We start from the raw sequence: 22,221 nt of genomic DNA, 5'->3' as shown, positions 1-22,221 counted from the left end.
GACTTCGGTGTCGTTCAATGGTGGCAAGACAGTGTTTCAGTCCAAGGCGGTCGGTTGGAAGTCGGCCGGATGGAAAAGCGGCTGACACGCGGCCGCGTGATAATACGGCCACTGGCAGTCGGCTGGAGGCCGAATAATGGTGCTACAGAACGGTCTAAAGAAACAGCGGCTGGCACGCGGCTGGACGATGATACGGCCACGGGTGGTCGGCTGGAGGCCGAATAATGGTGCTAACGGTGGGCCTAACGAAAAAGCGGCTGACACGCGGTCGGACGATAATACGGCCACTAGCGGTCGGCTGAAGGCCGAATAATGGTGCTGACGGACGGCCTAAAAAAATGCGGCTGACACGCGGCCGGACGATGATACGGCCACTAGGCGGCGATGCAGCCGGACGAAGATGCCGCCGACAGACGACTGGGCGACGTTTCGGTCGGCAGTGGCTTGGATGGTGAGGTATCTGACGGAAAGTCAGATGGTGATAAGGGTAGCTCGCGGCCGGTCGTTGTAAGTTACGGCGGAAAGCCGATGATTTTCCGGATGAGGAATCCGCCTGCAAGTGGCGGACTATAGAGCCACCGGTGGGAGGCCGAGCACGGAGGCAGTCTACGAACTGCTATGCGACGGGATGGCCGATGCGGGTCGATTGGCCTCGAAAATCTCCGGCGTCCTTATTGCGGGAAACCTTTGCACCAACTCACTATTCCACTTCTTCCAATTTTCCGAGAAGGAAAGAACTCTCCTCGTTGATTCCACAACGCTGACTACCATCACTTCTTTTTTTCGCTGTCTCTCCAGCCTCTTGCTAGGGCACTCATCTCTTCACAGAAAAGACGCGTTTTATCCGCCTTTCCTCTTTTATCTATATTATCGCTCACTGGGCGATGTAGCTCATTTTGCGGCTTGCGTTTCAGCCACCCACCGCACGGTTTGAAATCACCGTTTACAAATCTTTCCTACGCACAATGTAACTTTACATCTTTACGCTCGAATGAACAAAAGTAACAAATGTTACCCGCCGGTAACAGTAGATCTGCGGTTTACAGGATTCTCCTCCATAAAACCGAGTACCCATAATCGATAAGTACAAGAAAATGCTTCTTGCTTGAGATGTATATGCAGTGGGGCCACGTCGAAGAGAACTTCGAGAGCAGCCGTGGGAGTTGCAAAGAACTCACTAGTCATTGACATTAGGCAAATGCTTTGAAGATCACCTAATTTAGACTGAAATGTCTTCACATCCCCCTTTTGCCACACAAGATATCCATAAGTGAAAATTGGTCGTACAACTGTTGTGTAAATCCATTTCATATATTTGGGTTTAAGACCCCAATTTTTACCAAAGTTTCGTCGGCATTGTCCAAAAGCCATACACGCCCATTTTGATTCTGAACTCAATGTTAGGAGTCCAGGAAAGCTTTGATTCCAAAATTAGACCCACATACTTTACCTGTTCAGTTACATTGATTTCAGAACCAAAAAGATGTAATGGACGAATACCATTACGATTACGTTTTTCCATGAAAAGAACAATAGATGTTTTATTCGGATTGACCGAAAGGCCATACTGGCGACATCCACTTTCAACTACCTGAAGAGCATTTTGCATCAGGTCGAATAAGGTAGTAATGCACAAACCCACTATCAATGTTAGATAGTGGTCGGCAAATCCATAGGTAGGAAAACCGGCATTCTTAAGTAATGTCAATAGCGTATCTATAAAGAGATTCCACAAAAGTGGAGATAATACTCCCCCTTGAGGGCATCCGCAGACACTTAATTTCCTAATCGCTGCTTGACGTAATGTCGAGTAGAGATGTCGGTTTTTAAGCATCTGGTGAATCCATTTGGTAATAATATTAGGTAGCCCATGACAACGTGCGTTCCAATATTGCATCGAAAGACACGTTGTCGAAAGCACCTTCAATATCTAAGAAAGCACCTAAGCACGATTGCTTTTGATTGCGAAACACAGAGTACAATGTGTATAACGCATAAAGCGAATCCATATAGGTGACAATTTGTTGAAAAACTAAATAAAAACATGCTCATAATCCCACCCTTATTTAACCTCAAGTTGAGATTGAATAAGAGTAGCCGATAATTTCGGAGAAGCAAAAAGTCAACTACGCCATAGCGCCGGTTAGCGCAGTAAGGGCTAGATACTGTGAAGGGTGCCCTGGTGCTTCACAGGCTCCGTTTGCGGTTAGATTCTTTTTAGACCCCCCTAACCATTCATTCTTAGGCACGGTCTGGGTGCTGCGGATAGAGCCGCTTTTCTGCTTTCAAGCGAGTAGCGGGATATTTTGAAATCAATCCCATTAGCAAAATTATTTTGCAGTTACTCGGCTGTCAAACATTTCCCGCTCTTCGAATTACTCTTTCCATGCTGCATGAAGGCACACAAATGCGCGAGACTCTACATGACTTTACGATGGTTTACATGCATCCCTGCTCCAATAAGCTGCTGAATCTCGTGAAATCTCATAACGAGTGCTTTTTAATTGCATTCCTACTAATTATCCACTCGAAATAAAATGTAAATATATGTGTTACAAAGAATGCAAAACTCAAACTAATTTTATTTTTATTTTTTCCTCAAATAATAACAATACTTCTCAATATAAGATCTAAAACGAACATAACAACGATCTTCAATGTTTGGCTCCGGAACAATAGAAAACTTTGGCTTCAGTTTGACAACCAAATCGATTCTATCCGCACCACCCAGGGCACGGTAAGCATAAAGCCGCATCACACCAAGAATTTGGGGTCACCTCCACCTGTATGGTGGACTTTTACCACCGGAACAGGCAATCCGTAGCGTTATTCTTAGCCAGATAACTGACTGCCGACACCACACAGCTATCTTGGCTGTTCGGGGAGAGAAGTTGACATTGACTTTACGTCAACTCTCAATGTGGCCGAACAGCCGTCAGGCTTGGCTTCTCTGCTGACTTCCGATCGGATCCGATCCGAACTCGAGTTTTTGTTTACTTTTACAAGAGCGAGCGAGGGGCTGCCCACTAGTGTATGTATAAAACAAACAGAGATTTAATTTGGTTTTAAAAATAAATATGTTTGATTCAAACATATTACCATATTGGAAATTGAAGCAAATGGATGAAATTTGTATCCGTGGATTTGGCAGAACCCCGACCATATATGGCCAGTGCTATCGGCAGGTGCCTTGCTACAATAGATGGTAGTATCATCATCATCATCAAAAGAATATTTTGCGTCCATATCATCATACCCCGACCATGGTCAATGATTGTATGCTTAAAAGTACGGAGAACTAAAAATAGGAAAAATAATACTTATCTTGCGTTAATGAAGTAGTTAGGGAAGGTCAGGACAAGTCAACCATCCAGCAATAAGGTACCAGTCAAAACGATTAATGCAAGAGATGGCGTTTTTTCAATGGTAGTAAAATCGAAATTGCATCACTATTAAACTACTAATCAGTGCAAACTAAGTGCAGGAGATAATCTTTTCACCTCATACTTCATTCCTTATCACTACTTTCTTCTAAAACACCACCATTTTCCATAAATTTGCAAAATACTTGATTTTCCCATACATTTTATCGATTTCCAACTACCATTCTTCCATGAGATCATAGTGAAAATTTTGAAAATCTCAGAACATAGAGTAGCAGGCTTAACAACAGATAGAAACGCCGGTATCGCCACTCAGTGACGAGTACCGTAAACATGGTGCACGAAAGGTTGTTGTCTACACTTTTTACGGCTGCTGCACCCTGGAAGTAAATGTCATCGAAGTAAACAGTCGGTCCCTTATTATTGATGAAGTTGTGTCTCACAGCAATACCAATTTCTCGGCAACCAGTCGAACTCGAAAGTCGTGGCCATTGATGAGAAACTGCACTGATGCAGTACGGTACCATTATACCAGCGGTTCTCAACCTTTTTCTTGAGAGGTACCCCTTCGAACTTTTGCATTAATTGAGGTACCCCTTCTTGAAAGTAGACTTCCAAGCCTCTTAAAAGATTATTTTCGAGCTCTTTTAAGGAACACTTTCGAGCCTATTGTACGGACCTTCTGAATCTCTTGAAAGTAGGCCTTCGCGCCTCTTGTTGAGAAGCATTACATATTGAAATAACGCTTCAAAGCCTACGCTTCCGAGCCTTGAAAAGAGGGTTCCGATCCTCTCGATAAGAGCTATCCGAGCCTTTTGAAACGAACCTTTTGAGCCTTTTTGCCTTTCTCGTACAACAAAGTTGTACCAGAAGGCAATAATTTCACTCAAAAAGCTAAATTTTGATAGAAGGCTCGGAGACCCATAGTGTTATATACCAATCGACTCAGCTCGAAAAACTGAGCACATGTCTGACTGTGTGTTTCATATAGAAGGACTTGACCGATTCGAGTGCAACTAGTTTCATTCGACGGAGAAACTTTCCTAGTTGGACACTATTGTTGTTGTTTGCTAATATCTCATGCAGTTTGAATAATATTTCTATTTTTCTTTTATCAAATACGCTGTGTACATGCACATTTTAAACCATTAATCAATTTAGCCGTGACGCAATCCATTACTCTCATAGTTGAGTTATTTTTAAGCAGCGTGATATAATCGCATCAAAGCTATTAACCGCCTAAATGTAGGCAATTTACGTTGCATTTACCATACTAATTCGAATTCAACACATTGAATCGAGAAAGGCATAATCACCACTGGTGGATAAATTTGGGTTTTTAAAAAAACCTTCCGAATCTTTTGAAAGGAACCTTTTAATCTTTTTGGAAGAAGGCTTCCGAGCCTTTTGAAAAGAGGCTTTCAGACCTCTTAACAAGAGACTTCCGAGCTTCTTGAAAGGAGGCTTCGAGGCCTCTTGGAAGGAGGCTTCCAGGCCTCTTGAAAGCAGGCTTCCAGGCCTCTTGAAAGGAGGCTTCCAGGCCTCTTGAAAGGAGGCTTCCAGGCCTCTTGAAAGGAGGCTTCCAGGCCTCTTGAAAGGAGGCTTCCAGGCCTCTTGAAAGGAGGGTTCCAGGCCTCTTGAAAGGAGGCTTCCAGGCCTCTTGAAAGGAGGCTTCCAGGCCTCTTGAAAGGAGGCTTCCAGGCCTCTTGAAAGGAGGCTTCCAGGCCTCTTGAAAGGAGGCTTCCAGGCCTCTTGAAAGGAGGCTTCCAGGCCTCTTGAAAGGAGGCTTCCAGGCCTCTTGAAAGGAGGCTTCCAGGCCTCTTGAAAGGAGGCTTCCAGGCCTCTTGAAAGGAAGCTTACAGGCCTCTTGAAAGGAGGCTTCCAGGCCTCTTGAAAGGAGGCTTCCAGGCCTCTTGAAAGGAGGCTTCCAGGCCTCTTGAAAGGAGGCTTCCAGGCCTCTTGAAAGGAGGCTTCCAGGCCTCTTGAAAGGAGGCTTCCAGGCCTCTTGAAAGGAGGCTTCCAGGCCTCTTGAAAGGAGGCTTCCAGGCCTCTTGAAAGGAGGCTTCCAGGCCTCTTGAAAGGAGGCTTCCAGGCCTCTTGAAAGGAGGCTTCCAGGCCTCTTGAAAGGAGGCTTCCAGGCCTCTTGAAAGGAGGCTTCCAGGCCTCTTGAAAGGAGGCTTCCAGGCCTCTTGAAAGGAGGCTTCCAGGCCTCTTGAAAGGAGGCTTCCAGGCCTCTTGAAAGGAGGCTTCCAGGCCTCTTGAAAGGAGGCTTCCAGGCCTCTTGAAAGGAGGCTTCCAGGCCTCTTGAAAGGAGGCTTCCAGGCCTCTTGAAAGGAGGCTTCCAGGCCTCTTGAAAGGAGGCTTCCAGGCCTCTTGAAAGGAGGCTTCCAGGCCTCTTGAAAGGAGGCTTCCAGGCCTCTTGAAAGGAGGCTTCCAGGCCTCTTGAAAGGAGGCTTCCAGGCCTCTTGAAAGGAGGCTTCCAGGCCTCTTGAAAGGAGGCTTCCAGGCCTCTTGAAAGGAGGCTTCCAGGCCTCTTGAAAGGAGGCTTCCAGGCCTCTTGAAGGTGATTATAGAATGAAGCCCGTGGTGAATTTCAAATTCACCACACGTTTATCTACATTCATTTCCAAAAGCCCAAATCTGGCGTAAAAGTTTTCGTACAGTGCCGAAAATAAAATTATGATTGTTCAGCATAACTAAGCAAACGATCTTTCATTATTTCAGCCCCATACGCGTAACGGTTCTTTCATCTCGTGCTCTTGAAAAAAATATTGGAAAAGCACGTGGTTTATAAAATGGCCGATTTCTGGCTTCATTCTATAATCACCTGAAAGGAGGCTTCCAGGCCTCTTGAAAGGAGGCTTCCAGGCCTCTTGAAAGGAGGCTTCCAGGCCTCTTGAAAGGAGGCTTCCAGGCCTCTTGAAAGGAGGCTTCCAAGCCTCTTGAAAGGAGGCTTCCAGGCCTCTTGAAAGGAGGCTTCCAGGCCTCTTGAAAGGAGGCTTCCAGGCCTCTTGAAAGGAGGCTTCCAGGCCTCTTGAAAGGAGGCTTCCAGGCCTCTTGAAAGGAGGCTTCCAGGCCTCTTGATAGGAGGCTTCCAGGCCTCTTGAAAGGAGGCTTCCAGGCCTCTTGAAAGGAGGCTTCCAGGCCTCTTGAAAGGAGGCTTCCAGGCCTCTTGAAAGGAGGCTTCCAGGCCTCTTGAAAGGAGGCTTCCAGGCCTCTTGAAAGGAGGCTTCCAGGCCTCTTGAAAGGAGGCTTCCAGGCCTCTTGAAAGGAGGCTTCCAGGCCTCTTGAAAGGAGGCTTCCAGGCCTCTTGAAAGGAGGCTTCCAGGCCTCTTGAAAGGAGGCTTCCAGGCCTCTTGAAAGGAGGCTTCCAGGCCTCTTGAAAGGAGGCTTCCAGGCCTCTTGAAAGGAGGCTTCCAGGCCTCTTGAAAGGAGGCTTCCAGGCCTCTTGAAAGGAGGCTTCCAGGCCTCTTGAAAGGAGGCTTCCAGGCCTCTTGAAAGGAGGCTTCCAGGCCTCTTGAAAGGAGGCTTCCAGGCCTCTTGAAAGGAGGCTTCCAGGCCTCTTGAAAGGAGGCTTCCAGGCCTCTTGAAAGGAGGCTTCCAGGCCTCTTGATAGGAGGCTTCCAGGCCTCTTGAAAGGAGGCTTCCAGGCCTCTTGAAAAGAGGCTTCCAGGCCTCTTGAAAGGAGGCTTCCAGGCCTCTTGAAAGGAGGCTTACAGGCCTCTTGAAAGCAGGCTCCCAGGCCTCTTGAAAGGAGGCTTCCAAGCTTCCGAACCTTTTGAAAAAAAAGGCTTCTGAACAACCTGAATGGAGTCCTCCGAGCCTCTTGTAAGGAGGTCTTCGAGCTGCTTGGAAGAAATCTATGCTGGTTGTGGAGGGCAGCATTCTATTGGATTTACTAATCGCCATGCCTATTATGTAGGGGGAATTACGGCTTTGACAGATTTTGTTCCATTATTGTCAGGGGTTTTTTTATGACTGATGATGCTCAAATTTGGGCTATACGTTCTTTGCATATTAAAGAATATTGTGGGTTAATTTCATAAAATTTTGTTGACAAAAACCCCCCTGACAATAATTGTTCTATAACCTGCCAAAGCCGTCTTTTCCCCTACAAAACAAAGTATTGAAATAAAAAAATACACAATTTTCAAAACTTTATCAATAAATTTTGATTGGAATCGTAATTCATCCGCCATTACGAATTTTTGTTGGAGGTACCCCCTAGGGCCGTCGACGGTACCCCCCGGGGGAACATGTACCCCAGGTTGAGAACCGCTGCATTATACCACAGACAAACAGACGTAACAGCTGGAACAATTTCCTGAAAAAAATCATCGCCCAGTTTCTTTATCACCATCTCGCGTGCATGTTGTACAAAATGTTGTTTAGTACGACAATGTCAACAGATGGCGCTAGTGTGAAATGTCAAACCTGAAGATAAACGATGCGCGCCTCTTTGTGTGAAACAAGTAATCAGCAAAATTTAAAACGACCGTCCAGAGCTTGGGCGACGGGAATTTCTTCAGTGTAGTCTTCGTATATCACATGATTTCCCCCACTTAGAAATAATATCTCATTAAAGTGCTGATAGTAGGTAGGTGCGGCATATCATCCTGGTTTTTTGCGGCATCTGTACCGATTGTCAGGGATAGACGCCACATCTCTATATTTTTACTCAAAAAGTAAACTACTTACAAACATAACCTATAAGCTTTTTAAAGGAGTTACATAATTAAATAAACATGTGGACTCGTCAGAATTTTCGCAAAACGGTAAGAAATGTTTTTATTAAAAATAGCGTTGAAATTTTACGGCCTTTGCCGTATAAATAAAAGTGTACTTTTTTGACTGATAAGAATGAGCAGCTACTACTTACGTTATTGTTTTTGCTACAATTTGCTACAAAATACACACTCTCACGTACTTTTGTGCCAATAAATCAAGCCCGTTCTACCAGATCTCTGAAGTGCGGCATCTATACAGACACGGCATCTCACCCGGATTTACCCTAAATTTAATTTAATTATAATTTGGTTCTGGTTGTTGTCAAATTCTTCGGGTACTCACTGCTTATACAGTGAAAAGCACGCGGCATCCTGCTGGTGGTGATTTGGCAAAACAAACTTTCAGGTTAAAATTTAATTGAGAAAAAATAAAAATTATAAAACATGTAAATCGGCACAAAATCATTAAGAAGATCGAGAAGAAATACAATGTCAAAGATTTATCGATATCCAGCAATAGAAAGAAAGAAAAGTTTTAGATGCATTTAAAATTCTAAAAAAATTATAACACGTCTTTAAGATGAAAAACCCAGATTGATCCACCTAGCAGTGATTGTGCCTTTCTCGTACATAATTAATCAATCCAACCCGGAATATTAGTTGAAATGCTGAGTTATTTGTGAGTTTATTTTCAAAAATTCTAAGTAAAGTATTATTAGCGTGTGCGTTTTATTCGATCTTTTTATTATGCTTTGAAGCTCCAGAAGCGTTATGGCGTTATGAACGTAACTTGCATGCTATCAAAACTTGTGTTGCATTTGTTGTATTCAAGTCTTGTACTAAAGCGAGTAGAAGATCTTGCATGGGTTGATTCTACAAGGCATTTTATAGCAAGTTATGACTTTTTCACGATGTATCATAACTATTTGAATATTTAGAATTTTTTGGAATGTGCAATCGTTATGAAATTCAATAGTGATCAACTACGCTTTATTCTTTGTCGATTGCAACTTGTTGCGAGAGAATCGGTTAAGAATTACTATGTGAAAAATTGGCTAATGTTTTTATGGCACATGTGCACACACACACACACATACACACGGACAGACAGACATTTGCTCAGTTCGTCATGCTGAGTCGATTGGTATATAACACTATGGGTCTCTGAGCTTTCTATAAAAAGTTCGATTTTGGAGTGAAATGATAGCCTTTCGGTACAACTTTGTTATACGAGAAAGGCAAAACGGTAATTATTTAGCAATAACAAAGAATTGTGTGCTCGTTTTGGCTCATGCTGCTGGAACCGATTTTAAAATCAATCATCTGTTGCCCCGATCACTGATAAGCATCGACAAGAAATCATTACTGGAGGCGCCACTGCCCAGCGGTAGGGATGACAATTCCCCAGAACAACACATGGGCAACGTGTTGTCGAGTCCCATTCTGGGACTTCGTCTAGACATCCATCACCGTAGGATTCTGGCATTTGCTCTCGTTTTCGGATTTCGCTTTTTCTCCATTCCTAAACACAACTCACCCTCAATCGAACAACTGTCGCCTCGGACCTCGAGAATGGTTCTTGCTTTGTGGGACGACCAGCAAACAACAGGTACCTGGCAATGTCGGAGCCAACCTTTTTCTCGGTCTGTCCCTCAGCGGGATAGTCTGGTGTGTTTTTGGTCCTTGCCACGACACGGCCAAGGGTGCGAATATGCTGCAACAAGAAGATTCGGAAAGGATCGCCTAAGTGGATAGCAATTTTCTCAAAGTGATACACATTTCGAACGTGGTGCAAAAGGGATCTAGCTTGGACCAAAACCAGTAGACTTCGGTTTTGCATTGTCATCGATTTTATGGCTTGATTGTGGATTTTTGTTTTTCGTCAAAGTTTAAATGATGATGAATTTAGTTGGACCTGTAATTATCGTGAAGATCTCGAAAACTTTGATAACTGTTTTTGAGAAATGCCTTTCCTGCGACATCGACAGGGGTGTGGCAGGTGAGTTTGCTCATTTATTTCAATTAGGAGTTTGTCTCCTTCTGGGGGTTGCACAGACAACGAACATGACCAGCAGAGCAGCTTCATTTTGGGTATGAAAACGACTACAGACTGCTGTTAGTGCTCCGTCTGCTCATAATTGGATAATGACTTTTTGAAGAAAACTTTCCACTCCACAAAGTTTCAACAGACCGAAGAGTTAAAGCATTTCGTCTGTAGCAAAGTTTTGCGACATCTTTTTTTCTGTGTACAATTTGAAGTTTGTACTCTGCCAAGGTTTTTGTATAGCTAACAATTTATGCTATTGGATGCGAACTAGAATTGTTTGGCTTGTTCTATCTTGTCTCATACAAATACTTGTTTCTTGTTTTGAATTTATCCAATTTAAGTTGCATAAAGCGCTCATGAAGACATGTTTTACACGTACAATGATGGTCAACCTACCAGCGTAGAAAAAAAATCCTGTAAAAACATGGTCAACATTTTTGTGAAAAAGTGCAAACTTTTGGCACGCCAGTGGATTTAACATGAACCAGCATCGGATTGCATTGCATTCAGAGACGAGCCACCCTCGGACTGGAACGCTCTAGTAAAGACAAATAAAAATAGCATTCAATGGTTGTTATGATGTTCCAGTTTCAATAAGACGCAAATGTTTCTTCGACGAAGACTTCCTGACAAGCAATTCTCAAGAAACCCACCGTAACACAAAATTATCACAATTTCGTTACCCTTCTTTTCCAACAAGCATCGGATCGTACACCCACCAAAACGTATGTCCATCACGGCGGCTGTCCATCACGTGGGCGGTCACCGAAATCTGAGCAGCGGAAACCAACCGGAAAATATCCGAAACTCGTGCTCAACCGACGAAATCTTTGCATACCATCCCAGCAGATCGGGTGCCTCACGGGTGGGAAAAAAGGCACGGACCACCAAACGGGACACCGGGACTGGTTCCCTAAATCGAAAAATCCTGCTACAAAAAATACACCAGTCGCAACGTGTGTGACACGCCACTGACTTGCTGTTTGCTGGCGGTCAGTCTCGAGGTTCTGGTTCACAGAAGCGAAACAACTTCGAAACTGACCACCGACCACTACTGCTGCTGTTGCTCAGTCGCTGCGTCGGTCGGCAGTGGCATTACGTAGTGTTCGTAGTGGCAGCAGCAGCAGTAGCACCAATTCACAATACGGTTCAGTTATTTTGATAAATGCAAATATTGTGGCTTTTGACAGTGTTTTTGGCGCACCGGGGACTCGAGCCGGCAAAAATGGGAGACGAAATCGCGACCAATAGCTGCGTTATACGATCTACTTGGCACCTGTTTTATGTTTATTGGGTCAGAACGATACTTTCCAGACACCTGAACACCAATTTTGGACAATGCGGAATTCTGCTACACGAAGAAGCTATCGCTAACATGACATGAACAGATGGGTTATATGTAGGTGGAAGTAAAGTCATAATCAAATTTGCCTATGAAGTTGTGTCTCAAAAATTTTCAAAACACTTTTTCACAGTTTGACATCTATTAATATAAATAAAACGCTGTCATCAAAAGAAAAAGTAGAATCTTGAAACGATGTCCTCAGACAGATATAGGATGAGACTCTCCAAATAATTTTAAGGATTTCAAAATATTTATTAGAAATCTACACAAATGGCGAGGTTAGATTTTTGATTATCTACATTATAAATATATTTATTTGATTATAATTGGTAATAAAGTTTTTTTTCTTGAAATGCTCCTGGTACAATTAATGTTAATGTTTATTCAATTTCTATTCCCAAGTAATGAATCGTTTAAAAAAATCAAGGACGATAACTTTTTGAATTGTTTTAATTTCTATTGGCTAGTCCTTGCCATGTTAAATCTTTTTTTTTTTTATTTCTACTTTTTCTCTGGGGGGTTCTCTAAGCTTACGATTAGGATCTCTTCAGTGTTGTTGAGTGAGAGTCTACACAAAAAAAACACTACAATAATCAAACACTCTTCAAAGTGGAGACTCTAAGTGTCTACAGGTGTCTCTGCGAATCTCTCAGAAGACTCTTAAGAGTCTAAAAAAATACTTCTGAGAACCTCGATAAAAGGATTGTTAATAGTTACAACAGAAGACTCCAGGAGGTCTTCACAAACGAAAAAAATTTGAAAGTCTCAAAAACAAAACGGCTGGAAATCTCCAACTCAGCAGACTGACGCAGCAGACTCATTGGAGACACCTAGGATTCTCCAAAGAAGTCTCCTGGAAGCCTCCAAGGCGACTCCTGGGAGAACCTCCAAGACGACTCCTGGGGGAGTCTCCAAGACGACCCCTGGGGGAGTCTCAAAGACGACTCCTGGGGGAGTCTCCAAGACGACTCCTGGGGGAGTCTCCAAGACGACTCCTGGGGGAGTCTCCAAGACGACTCCTGGGGGAGTCTCCAAGGCGACTCCTGGGGGAGTCTCCAAGACGACTCCTGGGGGAGTCTCCAAGACGACTCCTGGGGGAGTCTCCAAGACGACTCCTGGGGGAGTCTCCAAGACGACTCCTGGGGGAGTCTCCAAGACGACTCCTGGGGGAGTCTCCAAGACGACTCCTGGGGGAGTCTCCAAGACGACTCCTGGGGGAGTCTCCAAGACGACTCCTGGGGGAGTCTCCAAGACGACTCCTGGGGGAGTCTCCAAGACGACTCCTGGCAGTCTCCAAGACGACTCCAGGGGAGTCTCTAAGACGACTTCTGGGAGTCTCAAGACGACTCCTGGGAGTCTCCAAGACGACTCTTGGTGGAGTCTCCAAGGCGACTCCTGGGGGAGTCTCCAAGACGACTCCTCGGGGAGTCTCCAAGACGACTCCTGGCAGTCTCCAAGACGACTCCTGGGAGTCTCCAAGACGACTCCTGGGAGTCTCCAAGACGACTCCTGGGAGTCTCAAGACGACTCCTGGGAGTCTCCAAGACGACTCCTGGGAGTCTCCAAGACGACTCCTGGGGGAGTCTCCAAGACGACTCCCGGGGGAGTCTCCAAGACGACTCCCGGAGGAGTCTCCAAGACGACTCCTGGGGGAGTCTCCAAGACGACTCCTGGGGGAGTCTCCAAGACGACTCCTGGGGGAGTCTCCAAGACGACTCCTGGGGGAGTCTCCAAGACGACTCCTGGGGGAGTCTCCAAGACGACTCCTGGGGGAGTCTCCAAGACGACTCCTGGGGGAGTCTCCAAGACGACTCCTGGGGGAGTCTCCAAGACGACTCCTGGGGGAGTCTCCAAGACGACTCCTGGGGGAGTCTCCAAGACGACTCCTGGGGGAGTCTCCAAGACGACTCCTGGGGGAGTCTCCAAGACGACTCCCGGAGGAGTCTCCAAGACGACTCCCGGAGGAGTCTCCAAGACGACTCTTGAAAGGAGGCTTTCGAGCCTCTTGAAAGGAGGCTTCCGAGCCTCTTGAAAGGAGGCTTCCGAGCCTCTTGAAAGGAGGCTTCCGAGCCTCTTGAAAGGAGGCTTCCGAGCCTCTTGAAAGGAGGCTCTGAGCCTCTTGAAAGGAGGCCTGAGCCTCTTGAAAGGAGGCTGGAGGCCTCTTGAAAGGAGGCTTCCAGGCCTCTTGAAAGGAGGCTTCTGAGCCTCTTGAAAGGAGGCTTCCAGGCCTCTTGAAAGGAGGCTTGAGCCTCTTGAAAGGAGGCTTCTGAGCCTCTTGAAAGGAGGCTTCTGAGCCTCTTGAAAGGAGGCTTCTGAGCCTCTTGAAAGGAGGCTTGAGCCTCTTGAAAGGAGGCTTCTGAGCCTCTTGAAGGAGGCTTCTGAGCCTCTTGAAAGGAGGCTTCTGAGCCTCTTGAAAGGAGGCTTCTGAGCCTCTTGAAAGGAGGCTCTGAGCCTCTTGAAAGGAGGCTTGAGCCTCTTGAAAGGAGGCTTCTGAGCCTCTTGAAAGGAGGCTTCTGAGCCTCTTGAAAGGAGGCTTGAGCCTCTTGAAAGGAGGCTTCCAGGCCTCTTGAAAGGAGGCTTCCAGGCCTCTTGAAAGGAGGCTCTGAGCCTCTTGAAAGGAGGCCTGAGCCTCTTGAAAGGAGGCTCTGAGCCTCTTGAAGGAGGCTTCCGGGCCTCTTGAAAGGAGGCCTGAGCCTCTTGAAAGGAGGCTTGAGCCTCTTGAAAGGAGGCTTCTGAGCCTCTTGAAAGGAGGCTTCTGAGCCTCTTGAAAGGAGGCTTCTGAGCCTCTTGAAAGGAGGCCTGGGCCTCTTGAAAGGAGGCCTGAGCCTCTTGAAAGGAGGCTTCCAGGCCTCTTGAAAGGAGGCTTCCAGGCCTCTTGAAAGGAGGCTTCCAGAGCCTCTTGAAAGGAGGCTTCCAGGCCTCTTGAAAGGAGGCCTGAGCCTCTTGAAAGGAGGCTTCTGAGCCTCTTGAAAGGAGGCCTGAGCCTCTTGAAAGGAGGCTTCCAGGCCTCTTGAAAGGAGGCTCTGAGCCTCTTGAAAGGAGGCTTCTGAGCCTCTTGAAAGGAGGCTCTGAGCCTCTTGAAAGGAGGCTTCTGAGCCTCTTGAAAGGAGGCTCTGAGCCTCTTGAAAGGAGGCTTCCAGGCCTCTTGAAAGGAGGCTTCCAGGCCTCTTGAAAGGAGGCCTGAGCCTCTTGAAAGGAGGCTCTGAGCCTCTTGAAAGGAGGCTTCAGGCCTCTTGAAAGGAGGCTTCCAGGCCTCTTGAAAGGAGGCTGGAGCCTCTTGAAAGGAGGCTGGAGCCTCTTGAAAGGAGGCTTGAGGCCTCTTGAAAGGAGGCTTCTGAGCTCTTGAAAGGAGGCTCTGAGCCTCTTGAAGGAGGCTTGAGGCCTCTTGAAAGGAGGCTTCTGAGCCTCTTGAAAGGAGGCCTGAGCCTCTTGAAAGGAGGCTTCTGAGCCTCTTGAAAGGAGGCTTCTGAGCCTCTTGAAGGAGGCTTCTGAGCCTCTTGAAAGGGAGGCTTCTGAGGCCTCTTGAAAGGAGGCTTCTGAGCCTCTTGAAAGGAGGCTCTGAGCCTCTTGAAAGGAGGCTTCCAGGCCTCTTGAAAGGAGGCTTCCAGGCCTCTTGAAGGAGGCCTGAGCCTCTTGAAAGGAGGCTTCTGAGCCTCTTGAAAGGAGGCTTCCAGGCCTCTTGAAAGGAGGCTTCTGAGCCTCTTGAAAGGAGGCTGGAGCCTCTTGAAAGGAGGCTTCTGAGGCCTCTTGAAAGGAGGCTTCTGAGCCTCTTGAAAGGAGGCTTCCAGGCCTCTTGAAAGGAGGCTTCCAGGCCTCTTGAAAGGAGGCTTCTGAGCCTCTTGAAAGGAGGCTTCCGGGCCTCTTGAAAGGAGGCTTCTGAGCCTCTTGAAAGGAGGCTTCTGAGCCTCTTGAAAGGAGGCTTGAGCCTCTTGAAAGGAGGCTGCTGAGCCTCTTGAAAGGAGGCTGCTGAGGCCTCTTGAAAGGAGGCTGCTGAGGCCTCTTGAAAGGAGGCTGCTGAGCCTCTTGAAAGGAGGCTTCTGAGGCCTCTTGAAAGGAGGCTTCCAGGCCTCTTGAAAGGAGGCTTCTGAGGCCTCTTGAAAGGAGGCTTCCGAGCCTCTTGAAAGGAGGCTTCTGAGGCCTCTTGAAAGGGAGGCTCTGAGCCTCTTGAAAGGAGGCTCTGAGCCTCTTGAAAGGAGGCTTCCAGGCCTCTTGAAAGAAGGCTTCTGAGCCTCTTGAAAGTAGGCTTGAGCCTCTTGGAAGGAGGCTGCTGAGCCTCTTGAAAGGGGGCTGCTGAGCTCTCTTGGAGAGGAGGCTGCTTAGCCTCTTGAGAGGAGGCTGCCAGGCCTCTTGAAAGGAGGCTGCCAGGCCTCTTGAAAGGAGGCTGCTGAGCCTCTTGAAAGGAGGCTGCCGAGCCTCTTGAAAGGAAGCTGCTGAGGCCTCTTGAAAGGAGGCTGCTGAGCCTCTTGAAAGGAGGCTGCTGAGCCTCTTGAAAGGAGGCTGCTGAGCCTCTTGAAAGGAGGCTGCTGAGGCCTCTTGAGAGGAGGCGGGCGAGCCTCTTGAAAGGAGGCTGCTGAGTCTCTTGAAAGGAGGCTGCCAGGCCTCTTGAAAGGAGGCTGCTGAGCCTCTTGAAAGGAGGCTGCTGAGCCTCTTGAAAGGAGGCTGCTGAGCCTCTTGAAAGGGGGCGGCTGAGCCGCGTGAAAGGAGACTACTGAGCCTCTTGAAAGAAGGCTGCCGAGCCTCTTGAAAGAAGGCTGCCGAGCCTCTTGAAAGAAGGCTGCCGAGCCTCTTGAAAGAAGGCTGCCGAGCCTCTTGAAAGAAGGCTGCCGAGCCTCTTGAAAGAAGGCTGTCGAGCCTCTTGAAAGGAGGCTGCCGAGCCTCTTGAAAGGAGGCTGCCGAGCCTCTTGAAAGGAGGCTGCTGAGCTTGTTGAAAGGAGGCTGCGGGGCCTGTTGAAAGGAGGGTGCCGAGCCTCTTGAAAGAAGGCTGCCGACCCTCTTGAAAGAAGGCTGCCGAGCCTCTTGAAAGGCAAAATCCAATCCAAATCCAATCCAAATCCAATCCAAATCCAATCCAAATCCAAATCCAATCCAAGTCCAATCCAAATCCAATCCAAATCCAATCCAAATCCAATCCAAATCCAATCCAAATCCAATCCAAATCCAATCCAAATCCAATCCAAGCTGCCGAGCCTCTTGAAAGGAGGCTGCCGAGCCGCTTGAAAGGAGGCTTCCGAGCCTCTTGAAAGGAGGCTTCCGGCCCTCTTGAAAGGAGGCTTCCGAGACTCTTAAAGGAGGCTTGAGCCTCTTGAAAGGAGGCTTCTGAGCCTCTTGAAAGGAGGCTTCGAGCCTCTTGAAAGGAGGCTTGAGAGCCTCTTGAAAGGAGGCTTGAGAGCCTCTTGAAAGGAGGCTTCCAGGCCTCTTGAAAGGAGGCTTCTGAGCCTCTTGAAAGGAGGCTTCCAGGCCTCTTGAAAGGAGGCTTGAGCCTCTTGAAAGGAGGCTTCTGAGCCTCTTGAAAGGAGGCTTCCAGGCCTCTTGAAAGGAGGCTTCCAGGCCTCTTGAAAGGAGGCTTCTGAGCCTCTTGAAAGGAGGCTTCTGAGCCTCTTGAAAGGAGGCTTCTGAGCCTCTTGAAAGGAGGCTTCTGAGCCTCTTGAAAGGAGGCTTCCAGGCCTCTTGAAAGGAGGCTTCAAGCCTCTTGAAAGGAGGCTTGAGGCCTCTTGAAGGAGGCTTCCAGGCCTCTTGAAAGGAGGCTTGAGCCTCTTGAAAGGAGGCTTGAGGCCTCTTGAAGGAGGCTTCCAGGCCTCTTGAAAGGAGGCTTCTGAGCCTCTTGAAAGGAGGCCTGAGCCTCTTGAAAGGAGGCTTCTGAGCCTCTTGAAAGGAGGCTTCTGAGCCTCTTGAAAGGAGGCTTCTGAGCCTCTTGAAAGGAGGCTTCTGAGCTCTCTTGAAAGGAGGCTTCTGAGCCTCTTGAAAGGAGGCTCTGAGCTCTTGAAAGGAGGCTCTGAGCCTCTTGAAAGGAGGCCTGAGCCTCTTGAAAGGAGGCTTCCAGCCTCTTGAAGGAGGCTTCCAGGCCTCTTGAAAGGAGCCTTCCAGGCCTCTTGAAAGGAGGCTTCTGAGCCTCTTGAAAGGAGGCTTCTGAGCCTCTTGAAAGGAGGCTTCCTGAGCCTCTTGAAAGGAGGCTTCTGAGCCTCTTGAAAGGAGGCTTGGAGCCTCTTGAAAGGAGGCTTCTGAGCCTCTTGAAAGGAGGCTTCTGGAGCCTCTTGAAAGGAGGCTTCCGAGCCTCTTGAAAGGAGGCTTCTGAGCCTCTTGAAAGGAGGCCTGAGCCTCTTGAAAGGAGGCTTCTGAGCCTCTTGAAAGGAGGCTCTGAGCCTCTTGAAAAGAGGCTTCCAGAGCTCTTGAAAGGAGGCTTCCGAGCCTCTTGAAAGGAGGCTTCCGAGCCTCTTGAAAGGAGGCTTCCGAGCCTCTTGAAAGGAGGCTTCCGAGCCTCTTGAAAGGAGGCTTCCGAGCCTCTTGAAAGGAGGCTTCCGAGCCTCTTGAAAGGAGGCCTCCGGGCAGAATTGAACAACAGTCGGATGCGTTTGAATCACAAACATGTGCTTCTATTTGCCGTATTCAGGCGGGTTTGCTTCTGCAATGACAGTAGAAGCTCGTTTGCCAGCTGTTGTATACTTGGTAATACGTCCGTGTACCTAATGGAATAGTGTGGGTTCAAGTCCCACCGGCAACCGAATCTTTTTTCGCAATTTTATTAATTACGCAAATTTTATAAAAAAAAAAACACCTTAAATGGCAAACTGAACTGTATGTATCAAAATCAAACATCCGTTCAAAAAAAAATTATCAATAAATTTTGATTGGAATTGTAATACATCCGCCACTACGTATTTTTGTGGTACCTCGGACAGCGAAGGTACCTCCAGGGGTACATGTACCCCAGGTTGGGAACCGCTGGACTAGATGACTTTCGACCTAACGCGTTGTTCTTCAATTTGTGAAGATGAAATTGAATCAACTTATGTTTCTTGTTCGGGTTTTCTTTGTAAATGCGAGTTTAAATTATCAATAGTGAAGTTTATTATTCCATTGAGATAAACAGAATCGGCTTACAACCAATCGATTCTTTTCCACTGTGCGTTGGATTCTCACCGAGTTGTCCTCCGAATCCTTTATCCGTGTCTGAAACCCAATCCGAGTAAAATGACGGCAGCGATCTGTTTCTTCTTTTATTTATGCTCTAGTCAGGATCCAAAAATTCAAATCCGCCTCGGGCCAATTTTGGCAATTTGCCAGAAAGAATGAAATTTCATATTCATATCTCATCTAATTCCACCCAGCAGCGAGGCGGCGGCAACTTCTATTGCGCTCCACGTTTTCCGCCAACCAGAACCCAGAACTACCCGAGCATAAGCGGATGGAGGACACTCAAGTTGGACGACCTTCGGGCGCATCATGGCATAAGGCACCCGGTCGAATCTGGGGGCCGTTCGGGATGAACGGAACCGTCCGACCGAGTGATTGCGATTTTGCCATTGGCCCGTGGCCGGCGGAAAGAGTCATGTTCGAACAGAGAGAAAAATGCGATTAGCAGCAAATGGTGCCACCGAACGTAACCCGTAGTCTGTGATTTATGATAGCTAATAATTATTCTCGGTTCAATTGAGTTATGAATTTCTGAAAAAGTGAGAGGACAATGGTTCTTCCGATGAAGTTTCTGATTCGTGGGGTACAAATGAAATTTACAGCGGTATATCGAAATATAAGGCCTCTAAGCCATTTGAATGCGGACCCAAACGGGAAAAGTTCGACTCAAAGCTCACCCACGAGCCCAATTTTTCCTCTCAATTGAACTTTATTCAATCGAAAATCGAACCCACTATGGAAAAAATTTCTCGCTCGATCGCTTTCACAAAATTGAACACAGAAACCACCGTCGCGCCGCCGTGTGAGCTTTTTTTTCTCGCCCTTCCAACAAATTGCACATATTCCTGTCGGATCCTTTTCTTTCGCTCTATTCAACCGACTCAACCAGGCGTGACACACATCCTGCCAATCCTGCTTGTTATGGGCGCTGGCGCTGGTAGCAGCCGTCACCGATCGCAACCAACTGCAAAAAGCCAATCTCTCTAGAAATTCAAATCACGCAGAAAAACCCGTCCTTCCTGTTTCGAAGTTTTCGCACAGTCGGAAACGTCGACGATGACGACGGCGGCGACTTCGGTTTAGCATTCCTTCAAATTTGTCCCTAATACAGACTCTCGCACATGCATACATACGAGCACACACACAAACACACCGTCCGACGACGACGACGACACCTTTCGAGAGCTTTTTGTCCCTCCTGGCCTCCCCGGGACAAAAGGAACAATGTAAAAGTTGTTCTTCGCACACGTGCCAAAGCAAAAAAAAACGGAAAGTCTCTGTATGTTGTCGCAGAAATCGAATCAGTCAAGGGGAAGTAATCGGGATCGAAGGGATATGGAAAGTGAGAAGAAAACTTTACCGCTTTCGCAAATTTTCTGCATCATTGATTTTTTATGAATTATAATTCGGTTCAGCCCGGTGTGAGGTGCTGACCGGTGCAGAAGATTTTCTTTTGAAAGCTTCTAAGGATTATTGTTTGGCTGTGGATGAAATATTTCCAGATGGATGCACAACTCAACGGCCGGAGTGGTGTTATAGGATTGTGGGGAATGCTGATTCAGTCAATGCTTCAGCTTCCTCTTTGCTTACAAGTCATGTTATAATTCTTACATGAAAACACCTTTGATTAGTATTTTCTTTGACCCAACAGTTGACTAACATAGTTAGAAGATTGTTTTTTACTCACATAAATTGTTTATGCAATTACTTCCAATTCCTTCATTGGATCAACAAATCAATTAATAAACAGATGATTCCCTGCCAGCGGAAAACTCATATCGGTCTCTTTTATGGTAAGCAATTTTCGAATAAAAAGAATCTACAAAGCCACTTCTTCTCACTTCTGTTGGCAAGTATCAGCCTTCATAATCTCTTATTGCTCCTGTCGCTGCTTCTGCTGCGGCTGTTGCTGCTGCCAACAAAACTCCGATTAAGGCCAAACCAAAGGAAAGCAAATGCGGGAAATCCGATCAAGAGAAATACCCAAACAAAAGCGAATTGACAGCAAAATGATAGAATTTGTTCAATTTCGGCAGCGGCAGCGACAAACGGCGCTGGAAAGGGATGAAATTTATAGGCCTCGACGACCATTTCTCAGCGCACATTTCTTCGGCTGTGCTCTCAGATCGGGGCTCAGGGTATGTGATATTTTTCCCTATAAAATGTTTGCGTTTTGGGTGAAAATTCAGAACAACCGAATACCCCCAGCTGCAACGGCATCGGAATGAGGGAGTGAATGACGACGGTAATAGCCACGACAGATGTTGGATGAAGAAGTGATAAACTGTCCGAAGGGTGTTTCCAGCGTTTCTTTTTTTTTCTCCTACGACGGACTGGTGGTGGTGGGTACTTCGATTGTCGATCGTTTCGATTGTTTAGTCTATAATTTAGCAGAAGCGTTTTCTCGAGAACTGGGAAGGCACCTGTGCGCTGATGCCGCCTCCGCTGCGCTGTAATGAGAGGTTCGGGGGAGGCAACGATTAAGATGGATGATTTAGGTAAACGATTGAGCGTTTCAGGGTCGGATGTAAAGGAAAAAGCACCATTCGGTAGGTACCATTTTTCAAATTTGATTCCACAGAACTTCTTTGCCCGGAAAATAATTGATCCTCTTCTCGGTTCGGAGAACTTTTCTCTTCGTCAAGGAGCATGCAATTAGAGGGGCGAACAGAACAATTGCCCGCGCCGGGGTACTCAAAAGGACTCAAAACGACTGGGAAAAACTTTTCGACACGTTGATTGACTTCGGTCACGGTTGAGCTAACGGACCCGACGGAGGCTTATTAATTGGCGCGCAGATTTTCCGCCGTTGCGGAACCGGCAAAATGGCCATCATTTTCGGCATTTCATTCGATGGAGTTTGGTTGATGACGGTGTGACGGTGGATCCACTCTGTAAGAATTGTCGGAAATAACTCAATTTAACGCTCCGGTGACTAAAACAACGATAAAGAACCTGCAGGGGAAGCAGGTGCCAAATGCATATTATGTAATAATAAGCATTTTGAACTATTCAAATGTTTTTTTTCTTGATTCCTATGATGGGTTTCCCACTTGAAACAACAATCTCAAGTTCTAGGAACTTTCTGCATATGGGTGTAATTATTTCATGGAAGGGCGATTGTGTTATCAATTCCAACTGTTTGGGTAAAATAATGTACCCAACAGATAGAAATGATTGCAATACTAGATAAATAACGTCAGTTGTATGAAATATACTGAGCAGAAAGAGTATGAGTCGTTTCAAATTACAAAGTCGAATACAGTTACGCTTTCATTTATTTATAGGTTTTTGCTTTAGAGAGTAATTTTTACAGTTCAAGTGGTCGGCATTATAGCCCTTCATCTTTAAATAGTTTTTTTCCTTTGATTAAGGTTTAGAATTACAAGTTTCTGTTTGAATGATTCTACAATTTGTCCTTTTGTAGGCGCAGTTATGGTGTAATACTACAAAAAATACTAAAAACTATAATTTGATAGCCTAATTACTAATGGTAATGAAAATTGTGAATTTAAAATGAATGCTGTTATCCGTGTGATTGTTATCCGTTCGTCTCCCGAGCAGGAGGAATTACCTCAATAATACCAC

General features: G+C 46.5%; 1 protein-coding gene across 1 annotated transcript; it reads left to right on the top strand.

The window, feature by feature from the left end:
• The first annotated feature begins 384 nt into the window (after window positions 1-384).
• LOC134207046 (uncharacterized) lies at window positions 385-19,078 on the top strand. The gene is made up of 3 exons (XM_062682776.1): window positions 385-507; window positions 12,305-13,468; window positions 18,878-19,078. Exons 1-3 carry the CDS (start codon window positions 385-387, stop codon window positions 19,076-19,078), a joined length of 1,488 nt encoding a protein of 495 aa, XP_062538760.1.
• The last annotated feature ends 3,143 nt before the right edge of the window (window positions 19,079-22,221 follow it).

This window comes from Armigeres subalbatus, chromosome 1 (genome assembly GCF_024139115.2).
Source record: "Armigeres subalbatus isolate Guangzhou_Male chromosome 1, GZ_Asu_2, whole genome shotgun sequence".
NCBI classification, from domain to species: domain Eukaryota; kingdom Metazoa; phylum Arthropoda; class Insecta; order Diptera; family Culicidae; genus Armigeres; species Armigeres subalbatus.
The sequence above is the reverse complement of the archived record's forward strand: the minus strand, read 5'-3'. Positions and strand labels throughout refer to the sequence as shown.

Coding starts and splice junctions, on each gene's coding strand:
- LOC134207046 (XM_062682776.1), top strand. CDS start 385: ATGCAGCCGGACGAAGATGCCGCCGACAGACGACTGGGCGACGTTTCG. Junction 508..12,304: donor GTAGCTCGCGGCCGGTCGTT/GTAAGTTACGGC, acceptor CCAACTCAGCAG/ACTGACGCAGCAGACTCATT. Junction 13,469..18,877: donor CCAAGACGACTCCCGGAGGA/GTCTCCAAGACG, acceptor TCCGCCAACCAG/AACCCAGAACTACCCGAGCA.